Source organism: Falco punctatus (assembly GCF_963210335.1).
Source record: "Falco punctatus genome assembly, chromosome: 18".
NCBI classification, from domain to species: Eukaryota; Metazoa; Chordata; class Aves; order Falconiformes; family Falconidae; genus Falco; species Falco punctatus.
This window is the reverse complement of record NC_137598.1, coordinates 6,269,505-6,279,525: the sequence shown is the minus strand read 5'-3', so window position 1 is coordinate 6,279,525 and position 10,021 is coordinate 6,269,505. Positions and strand designations below refer to the sequence as shown.

The 10,021-nt window shown below is 54.8% G+C and overlaps 1 protein-coding gene across 1 annotated transcript; it reads left to right on the top strand.

Annotated features, from left to right (window-relative positions):
• Window positions 1-703: 703 nt before the first annotated feature.
• LOC308055113 (uncharacterized protein) lies at window positions 704-7,402 on the top strand. Its single transcript, XM_080368715.1, has 2 exons — window positions 704-1,748; window positions 1,945-7,402. The coding sequence occupies exons 1-2, from the start codon at window positions 957-959 to the stop codon at window positions 2,062-2,064; spliced, it is 912 nt and encodes a 303-aa protein (XP_080224841.1). The 5' UTR covers window positions 704-956; the 3' UTR covers window positions 2,065-7,402.
• Window positions 7,403-10,021: the final 2,619 nt, after the last annotated feature.

Sequence of the window (10,021 nt, the reverse complement as noted above, 5' to 3'; positions counted from 1 at the left end):
GTCAGCAGGAAGGAAACATGCCCTGCAAGCACACACTGAGGCATGACACCTTCACCGGGGCTAAAGGGTACCTCAGGAGACCTGCATGGGACCCCCCAGCACCTGGATTGCTGGCTGGAGGATGGGTAGCCCTGCAGGCTCCATACATTGGACCAACGGGCACCTTCCCTTGTCACACAGAGCATCCTCTCGGATGCTCTGCACAGTTTCTGGTAGATCTCTGGAGAAGAGCTTCTCCACAGCCCTCTCCCGTGGGCTTGCTCACCCCCGGAGCCCTTCCCAAGCACAGCCCCATCAGGTGGATGCAGCCGGCGATGCAGGGAAGAACAAGCAGCAGGCACCACAGTCAGCACTGCGGGAAAGCTGGGACCCCAGACACCCACCCAGGCTCCCCAATCCCAGCCTGGCCCACAAGAGTGCCTTTATATCCCTTTCCCAGGAGTGCTGAATTCCCCTTCCAGCATTAGCCACTGGACCCACGCTGCTTCTTGCTGCAGTGTACAACAGCCACAAGAGAATTTGCTAGATCTCTCTGATTTCCTGCATTTTTCCTGAAAAGGGCGGGTGTGTAACTCTCTGAATGGCTTCTATTTGAAGCAAGGCATTGCTTAGGGTCAACAGTGAAACGAGACACGGGCCATCAAAAGCCGACTACGGGTCCCTTCTTTGCCATGGTCATGGCCTACCCCACAGACTCGCCCCTGGCCGTGTTGGCCACCGGCAGGGTGAAGGTCATGGCTAACAGGGCAGGGGCTCCTGGGTGCTGCTCATCCAGCCCTGATTGCCAAGGGTGAAGCCTTAACACCCAGGTGGGATAAGGCCTTCCCAAGCAAGGGTGGTGCTCCAGAGGCACCACAATCCCTGTCGAAGGTCACCACACATTTCATTTCCCTGTGGCGCCTGGCAGGACACGAGCGGCTCTTGACTGCTGCTAGTCCCCCCGTCTTTTGGTAAAAATGGAAGTTTTTCCTCCCGGTGGGCCTGCTCCAGTTCCAGCGCCTTGGGGCCTGAGGCCTAGCACGGCCTGGTTGCCAGAGGCCTTCCGACCGCTAGGCCGGCCTCCACCAAGAGGAGTCTGCCTCAGGCCACAACGGCCATCTCTAGGAAAAACAGCTTCTTTTATTGAGCAGGACCCTGCCAAAAAGCCAGGTGAAAGCGTTGGCCGCAGGCGCAGGGAGGTGGCCCTCGCCCCCTGCCCTGTCCTGCTCGGGGCTCCCCCGGGCAAGGCAGGGCCAGCCATACTGGAGAGGGCCCCGGCCCCGCCCCCCCAGGCCCCGCCCCCCCAGGCCCCGCCCACTTTCCGTTGGGCTCAGACCGTTGGTCACGGGGAGCCCACGGCCACCACAGGCAGCAGGGCAGAGCTGTGCTGGCACGCAGCGGCGCTGGCAGGAGGCAGCCTCTGGCCCAGGAGCGCTGCCACAGCACCAGCACCCCGCTTCCCAGCCTCCCCGTCGCCGGCTGGGCCCCCTCCTCGGTGCACGGCCAGGGCCCTCCTCTCCCGGGCAGGATGGGCCAGGCCTGCTGCTGCTGCGGCTCCAGGTGGGCTCCCCCCGGGCTCGGGGACACGCGGGCACAGCTGGGCCACGCAGCACTGGTGTTGCTCATGCCCGCCGCGCTCTGCTCTGCAGGGAGGCTCTCAGCGACGCCGAGCCGGTGCTGAGTGCGGACGTGCGGCTGACCCGGGGCCGCAAGAGGAGCGAGAGGCGCCTTCTGCTCCTCCACGAGGAACTGGTGGTCGCCAAGTTGCGGTAAGACCCTCAGAGCCCAGATCCTTCCCCCCAGCCCCGGCCCAGGGACACCCTGGCACCAGCCCCAGGCCCCGGCCCCTCGGTGCTGGAGGCACCCATGTCCGTCCCAAGGGCAGGTGGGGGACAGGGCTCTGCGCGTGAGGACCCAGCCCAAGGAGCCCCCCTCCAGCTCAGTGCCCGCCTCTGCTCTCTGCAGACATGGCACCAGCCTGCGCCCACAGCTCCGCCTGGCCCTGGACCAGCTGTGGGTGCTCAGCAGCGGGAAGGAGGCTGCAGGGCAGGATGGACAGGAGGAGGAGGAGCAAGGCACCGATGAGGACAGCACCTCTGTCATCCTCGCCTGGCCCACCGGCTCCTGCATCGCCACTTTTGGGTGAGTCGTGGTCGGGCAGGAGAGCTTCCCAGCCGTGCCCACGCCATCCCGTGAATACTGGCCTCTGCCTTGCGTGCAGAGCCTGGGCAGGGAGCAGGCAGCTCGGTGGCAGGGAGGGAGGGATGGGGGATGTTTCCCCATCCTGCATCCCCTGGTCACCTTTTGGTCCCCAGAAGGGAAGGGCAAATACAGCTGCTCGGGCAGGACAGAGCGACCCAGGGCTTGGACAGCGCCTCTGTCCTGCCCCACGGGGCAGGGCTGTGCAGGCACCCACCTTTGCCCAGGGCTGGGGGCAGCAGGGCCTGACGCTGTCTCCCCTCTCTTTCTGCAGCTCCCAGGCACTGAAGGAGCTGTGGGTGGCCACGCTGCTGGGGTAAGCCGGGGGGGTGCTCCAGGAGAAGCTGGGCCCACGGGGGAACACAGCCCCCAGCTGGGGAAGGTGCCCCTGGGGCTGCAGGCAGCTCTCGGGTGCAGCTGCCTGACGAGAGACAAGAGACGGCTTGGGGCTCACCCAGCTCTCTCCCTCTCCCTTCCCGGTGCACAGGACACCAGAAAGACGCACGGGAGCCCGTGTCACCCGCCTAACATCCATCAAGCTCCTGGAGAAGGAGCTGAGCCGCCGCCACGCCGTGAGTGTCTCTCTGCTCTGGGCCCTGTCCCCGAGCACTGCTCCTGCAGCCGAGCAGCAGAGCCATGGCTGCTCACCTTCTTCCCCTCCTTCTCTCCCGCCCAGTGGAGGACAGTGCGCGCCAGGAGCCTGGAGAGGCTGATGGAGGCACAGGCAGAGGTGAGAATGGCTGCCTTTCACCCATCTCTGGCTGTGCTGGGATGTGCAGCGAGTGGGGTGACCATGTGCAGGAGGGCGGGGGTTCCCACAGAACCGCTCCGCAGCAGAGGGGGTTGGGGAGACACCAGGAACGCTGGTATGTACTGGCTGGCTGGCGGAGCTGGGACGAAACCTGCCGCACGGGGCAGAGAGCCTGGGAGGGCAGAGGGTCCCAGCTCTGCCATGCTCAGGCTGCTGGCTCCGGGGGGAAGCTCGCCGCTGGCCCTTTCTGCTGCGGGGCTGCTGTCCAAGCGCAGCCTCATTCTTGGTTCTTGCAGGCTCATCCCAAGCAAGGGCCTGCGACGGCCCCATCTGCAAACGCAGGGGGACTTTGCCACGAGCCAGGTGAGTTTGGGAAAGAAAGGCAACCTCCTGCAATGGATTGAACTGTGCTCACTTGTCCCCTGAGTGTCGCCATGCAGGTTGGGCACCACACGGGAGGACAACACCTGGACTGGCAAGGACACCTGCTGGAGAGCGGCCGCTGCATGAGCTTCTGCAGGACACAGAGCCTCTGCGGCTGCCCACAGCTTGCAGGAGGGCAGGGCAAGGGCTGGGACAGGCTGTCCTGGTGGCACACCAGCTCTCGGCAGCCTCCAAGCCACAGCTGCTGAGCCAAAGCCACGGTTCCAGCTGCTGGCTCCCTGCCTGTCCTGCCGCACTACACAGCATCGCGCTGCGGGCAGGACAGAGCAGGGCAGGGCAGGCTCTGGGACCGCTGGCCTGGGGTTCTCCGTTGATGGCATCTTACTCCGTTTTCCTTTGCAGCAGGAGGGAGCAGCAGCAGCAGCAGGAGGAGGATGGGGCTGCCCTGGCCCTTTTGTCTACAGCGCACCCCGGCCGCTGCCCAGGCACCAGGGCAGGCGGGCTCCGGCTGCAGCAGGGCGCTCTTTGGGCAGCCCCTGGCAGCCCTCTGTGGGGAGGACAACACGCTGCCCCGGCCCATCCAGGTAAGCCAGCCTGCACACGGGGTCCCCAGCCCCCCACTCAGTCCACAGGCAGTGTCCCCTGGCTCCAGGTACTGGGGAATTGGGCTCTCTGCCCATGGCTCACGCTTCTCTGCTCCCAGCCCCTTTGCAGGAGGACAGAGCCCAGTCTGGGGAAGAGCTCTGGCCACGGCCACCGCTCCTGCAGGGCAGCTCCTCAGCCAAGCCACTGTCCTGCATCTCTTGCAGGAGCTGCTGGCTGTCCTGCACCAGGAAGGACCGATGACGGAGGGGATATTCCGCAGAGCTGCCGGCGGCACGGAACTTCGGCAGCTACGCGAGGCCCTGGACCGCGGCACGGAAGTCGATGTGGGAAGCCAGCCTGCACTGCTGCTGGCCGTCATCTTGAAGGTGAGCGCTTCTGAGCTGCAGCTGGAGGAGCTGCTGGCTGGCCTGCAGCGTTCAAAGGCTCACCTGCAGCCCTTGGCATTGCAGGAATTCCTGCGAAGCATCCCCACCAAGCTCCTCGTCATCGACCTCTACGAGGACTGGATGGCAGCCATGGAGAGGGCCAGCAAGCAGGCCAAGGTGGAGGAGCTGAAAGCGTAAGTGTGGGCAGCAGCCTGCCTGGTGAGCAGGGACCGGGAGAGTTCTGGGACCTGCCTGCAAAGCATGGGTTCCTCAGAAAGCTGTCTTTTCGGGCAGCTGCAAAGCTGTGCAACACGGCTGCTGGCTCCCACCCGCCTGGGGCCAGCTGCGGGGACGGCTGTGGGCACCCTCTGCTTCATCAGCCTTGTCTTCCTCTTCCCTCAGGGTGGCTGACAAGTTGCCTGTGGCCAACCTCCTCCTCCTGAAGCGTCTGATGGCCCTGCTGCAGCACATTGGCCACAACGCAGCCACCAGCAGAATGAGCTGCAGCAACCTGGCCATCTGCGTCGGGCCCAACCTGCTGAGCCCACCCAACGAGGACCTGCTCCCGCTGCAGGCCATGCTGGCGGTGACCGAGAAGGTACGCCCTACCCAGCAGCCAGCTGCTGCCTTCCCGGCCCATCGGAGCTTGGCTGTTGAGAGGTCCCTGGCTGCCTCCTCCCTTGAGCCAGGGCTGGTGGGCTGGGTGCCTGGAAGAGCAACCCCCAGCCGCAGCCACCTGCGCAGACAAAGGGTCAGCAGCGGGAAAGGCTGCTTGACACGTCTGCAGGCACCTGGCTTGAGACCAAGGCTTTCATGTCTGCAGGTGAACGTGCTGGTGGAGTTCCTCATTGAAAACTGCGGGGACATCTTTGGGGGGGAGGTGGCCGGCCTCTCCCCTCCATCAGCCGAGGAGGTGCCAGCACCCATGGACAGGCGCACAGGTAGGAGGAGGGGCTGAGGCTTGTCACAGACACTGGGGCTTGGGATGCCAGAAACCTCAACGTTGAGGAGACAAGCGGTGTAGGGCTTGGCTGGGCTTTGCTTGAGATGTTCTTGACTTCCAAGAAGTCACGCTGCTGCACGTGCTTTTGCTTTCCAGAGCTGCAGTGCGAAGAGCAAAGTGGCCCTGCAGGCACAGCAGAGACCCAGCGTCCAGCAAAAGCCTTTCTGGATGCAGACGCCTCTCTGCTGGACATCGAAAGAGGAGCTGGGGGAGACACAGGGGCAGGGCCCAAAGCAGCAGAGGTACGGCAGCTCCACAGACACTGGGACAACATGTCTCAAGTGGGACAGTAATTTCCCAGGAGGCCAAGCAGCTGCTGGGCCTCCTCCTGGCAGCCGCTCTCTTGTGCCTTTGGGGCTCCTCCTCTCCCCCCAGAGTGGTACGTGTTAAGGAAAACTGGAAAGGCTGTTTCTGGAATGCATTTCATTAAGTATGATCTGCTTCATCAAACAAAACATACCTACAAAATACCCACAGAAGGACAGAAAGGAGTAGCTGCCACCTTGAGAGGGCTTTTGCTCAAATCCTACTCCGTCACAGCTTCATCAAGTCTAGGCTGCATTGGCTGGGCTGTGCAAAATGTGCATGATGCAAACCAGCATCTCCTCTGTAGAGCTAAGATGGCAATTTGGCAGTCAGGCCCTCACTACCCCAGGCCGTTACTTGCCACCCGTTACCTCCCAAATTTCTGGTTTAGGCACCTCCAGATTTGCCTCCAGCCACCCCCGAGGGCACGGAAGAGTCCCCGGCACGCCTGCCACAACTGACCAGCCTGCCCCAGGAAACCAGGTAGGAAGAGCTCCCCTTGCCTGACCTGAGAGCTCACTGCAGGGGCCTGGGGCTTTCCCCATCTCATCACGCTGTGGGATGGAAAGTTTTTCAGGATCCCACCAGGAGAAGGAAAACTTGAGGAAAAGAAAGAGAAAAGAAATCTGGGCAGAGGAGAGGGACAGCACAGCAGAAATAAAACGGAGAAGAGAGGAAGTCATTTTGCTGACCCAAACCTGAGAAAATGCAGGAAGGTGCAGCACGTCAGGAAGGCCAGGTGCGTACCAGGCGCTGCTGCCCATCTTTCCCAGCTCTGAACACGGCCCTAAGTCAGCCCAGCTGGCTGGCAAGGGCCGGCGAGGGCTGGTGCTGAGCAGGGTTTGGGATGAGCCCCACGGCAGCTCCCCAGGGGCTCCCCGTCGAGCCCTGCTGTGTGGCACAGGGGCACTGTCAGCATCCCTGCGCACGCACAGCTCCCTAGGGACATCACCCCTGGGGAGAAGGCCCCTAGTGGAGGCCAGCAAGAGCTCTCCCTTCTGGGTCATGAGGAATTCCTCAGAAACAGTGTCCTCCAAAGAAGGGGGAACCAAATCCTGCCTCTTCCTGCCTCTGGGGGCTTATCAGAGCTTTCTGACTCTGTCGTTGCAGGTGCTGACTGATTTTCACCGGCTGAACCGCTGTGACTCCTGGGCCCTCGCAGCTGGTGTTGACAATAAAAGAATCTTTTCCCTCTCCTGACTGTGTCTGCCATCGTGTCTTCCGGAGTGGGGAGCTCTTGTGCTGGGAAGGACCCTGGGAAGGGGAGGAGTTTGGGATCGTCCCTTGCCCCAGCACCCTTTCCAGCGGGCATCGGGGCTGAGCTGAGGGGCTTTAGGAGGAAAAGCAAAGCACAGAGCCACACGGGAGGGTGGGGTTGGAAGGGACCCATGGAGGTCCTCTGGGCAAAGCCCTCTGCTCCAGCACGCTCAGCTAGAGCAGGTTGCAGAGGACTGTGTGCCCTTGGCCTTTGAAGATCTGCAAGGACAGAGAGCCCACAACCTCCTCGGACAACCTTTGCCAGCATGGGACCACCCTGAGAGGGAACATTTGCCATTTCAATCTCTTCTTTCACTGTACCACGTTCCAGAACAGCCATGACATGACCAGCTCAGGCTTGAAACCAAGTGCTGTGGCCGGCCTTCAGGGCCAGCAGGGACTGGGGGCCAGAGGGGAAGTGTTTTAGGGACGGACCGTGGGGGCCGGAGGGAGGGTTTGAGGGACGGACGCCAAGGAAGGCCTCATCCCTGCAGAGATGGCTCAGGCCCAGGGCCTGTCTTAAGGTTCAGTCTTAGTGTTAGGTCTTAAGGTTATATCTTAGTTATATATATATATATATATATAGTTATATAGTTATAGTTATATATATAGTTATATATATATAACTTAGTTATATATATAAGTCTTAGGCTTCATTCTTAGGGTTAGGTTTTAAGGTTAAGTCTTAAAATTTATCTTAGGGATAAGTCTTTGGGTTAAGTCTTAATATTTAAGTGTTAAGGCTAAGCCTTAGGGTTAAGTCTTTAGGTCAAGTCTTAAGGTTAAGTCTTAAAGTTAACTCTTAAGTTTAAGACTTATGGATTGAGTCTTAGGGTTTAGTATAAAGTTTAATTCTTAAGTTTAAGTCTCAGGGTTAACTCTTAGAGTTAAGTCTTGGGCATAAGTCTTGGGTTAAGTCGTAAGGTTGTGTCTTAAGGTTCAGTCTTAATGTTAAGTCTTAAGGTTAAATCTTAGGGTTCAGTCTTAGGGTTAATTTTTATGGTGAAGTCTTAAGGTAAAATATTAGGGTTAAGTCTCAGGGTTGAGCCTTAAGGTTGAGTTTTCGGGTTAAGTCTTAGGATTATTTCTTACGTTTAAGTCTTAGGGTTATGACATAGGGTTAACTCTTATGGTTATGTCAGGGTTAATTCTCAGGGTTAAGTCTTAAGGTTTAACCTTAAGTTTAAGTCATAGGCTTAAGTCTTAAGGTTAAGTCTTTAGTGTAAATGTTAAGTTTTAAGGTTAAGTCTTAAGGTTAAGTCTTGGGGTTAAGTCTTAATGGTACATCTTAAAGTTAATCTTACCATTAAGTCTTAGGGTTAAATCTCAGGGTTATGTCTCAAGGTTAAGTCTCAGGGTTAATTCGTAAGGTTGTGTCTTTAAGGTTCAGTCTTATGGTTAAGTCTTAAAGGTTAAGTCAATGCTTAAGGTTAAGTCTTAAGGATAAGTCTTAGGGTTAAGTCTTAATGTTCACTCTTACGGATTGAGTCTTAGGGTTAAGTCTATAGTTTAATGCTTAAGTTTAAGTCTTAGGGTTAACCCGTAGAGTTAAGTCTTGGGGATAAGTCTTAGGGATAACTCTTTGGGTTAAGTCTTAAAATTTAAGTCTTAGGGTTATGACTTAGGGTTAAGTTTTAAGGTTATGTCTTAGGGTTAATTCTCAGGGTTAAGTCTTTAAGTTAAGTCTTAAAGTTGAGCCTTAAGTTTAAGTCATAAGGTGAAGTCTTAGGGTTAAATCATGAGTGTAAATCTTAAGGTTAAGTTTTAAGGTTAAATCTTAGGGTTCAGTCTTAGGGTTAAGTTTTAAGGTTAAGTCTTCAGGTTAAGTCTTAAAATTTATCTTAAGGATAATTCACTGGGTTAAGTCTTAATATTTAAGTGTTAAGGTTAACTCTTAGGGTTAAGTCTTAAGGACAAGTCTTAAGCTTAAATCTTAGGGTTAAGTTTTAGGGTTAAGTCTTAATGTTAAGTCTTAACGTTAACTCTTAAGTTTAAGTCTTATGGATTGAGTCTTAGGGTTAAGTATAAAGTTTAGTTCCGGAGTATAAGTCTTAGGGTTGATGCTTAGAGTTAAGTCTTGGGCATAAGTCTTAGGGTTAAGTCTTAAGGTTAAGTCTTAGGTTTAAGTCTCAGTGTTAAGACTAAGGGTTACATCTTTGGGTTAAGCCTTAAAATTTAACTCTTACGGTTAATTCTAAGGTTAAGCCTTAAAGTTAAGTCTTAAGGTTGAGCCTTAAGTATAAGTCATAGGGTTAAGTCTTAGGGTTAAGTCTTATAGGTTAAGTCTTAGGGTTAAGTTTTTAGTGTAAATCTTAAGTATATGTTTTAAGGTTAAGTCTTGAGGTTAAGTCTTAATGGTACATTTTAAAGTTAAGTCTGAGCATTAAGACTTAGGGTTAAATCCCAGGGTTAAATCTCACGGTAAAGTCTCAAGGTTAAGTCTCAGGGTTAAGTCGTCTGGTTGTGTCTTAGGGTTCGGTCTTAGGGTTAAGTTTTAAAGTTAAACTTTAGGTTAAGTCTTAGGATTAAGTCTCAGGGTTAAGTCTCAGGATTATGTCTTAGGGTAAAATCTAGAGTTAAGTCTTAATGTTAAATCTTAAATTTAAGTCTTCAGCTTAAGTCTTAAGTTTACATCTTATAGACTGAGTCTTAGGGTTAAATCTTAACTTTAAGTCTTAGGGTTAAGTCTGAAGTGTTAAGTCTTGAGGATACGTCTTAGGGTTAAGTCTCAGGGTTAAGTCTCAAGGATAAGTCTCAGGGTTATGTCTTAGGATTAAATCTTAAGGTTTTGTTTTAAAGTTGAGTCTTATGGTTAAATCTCAGGGTTAAGTCTTAATGTTAACTCTTAAGGTTGAGCCTTAAGGTTAAGTCTTAGGGTTAAGCCTTAGAAGTATGTCTTGGGGATAAGTCATAGGGCTAAGTCTCAGGATTAAGTCTCAAGGTTAAGTCTCAAGGCTAAGTCTCAGGGCTACGTTTTAGGGTTACATCTTAAGGTTAAATCTTAGGTTTAAGTCTCAGTTTTAAATTTTAGGGATAAGTCTTACGGATAAGTTTCACGGTTAACTCTAAGGGTTGAGACTTAAGGTTAAGTCTTAAGATTAAAACTTAACCTTAAGTCTAATGGTTCAATCTTAATGTTAAATCTGAAGTTTAAGTCTTAGGGTGTAAGTC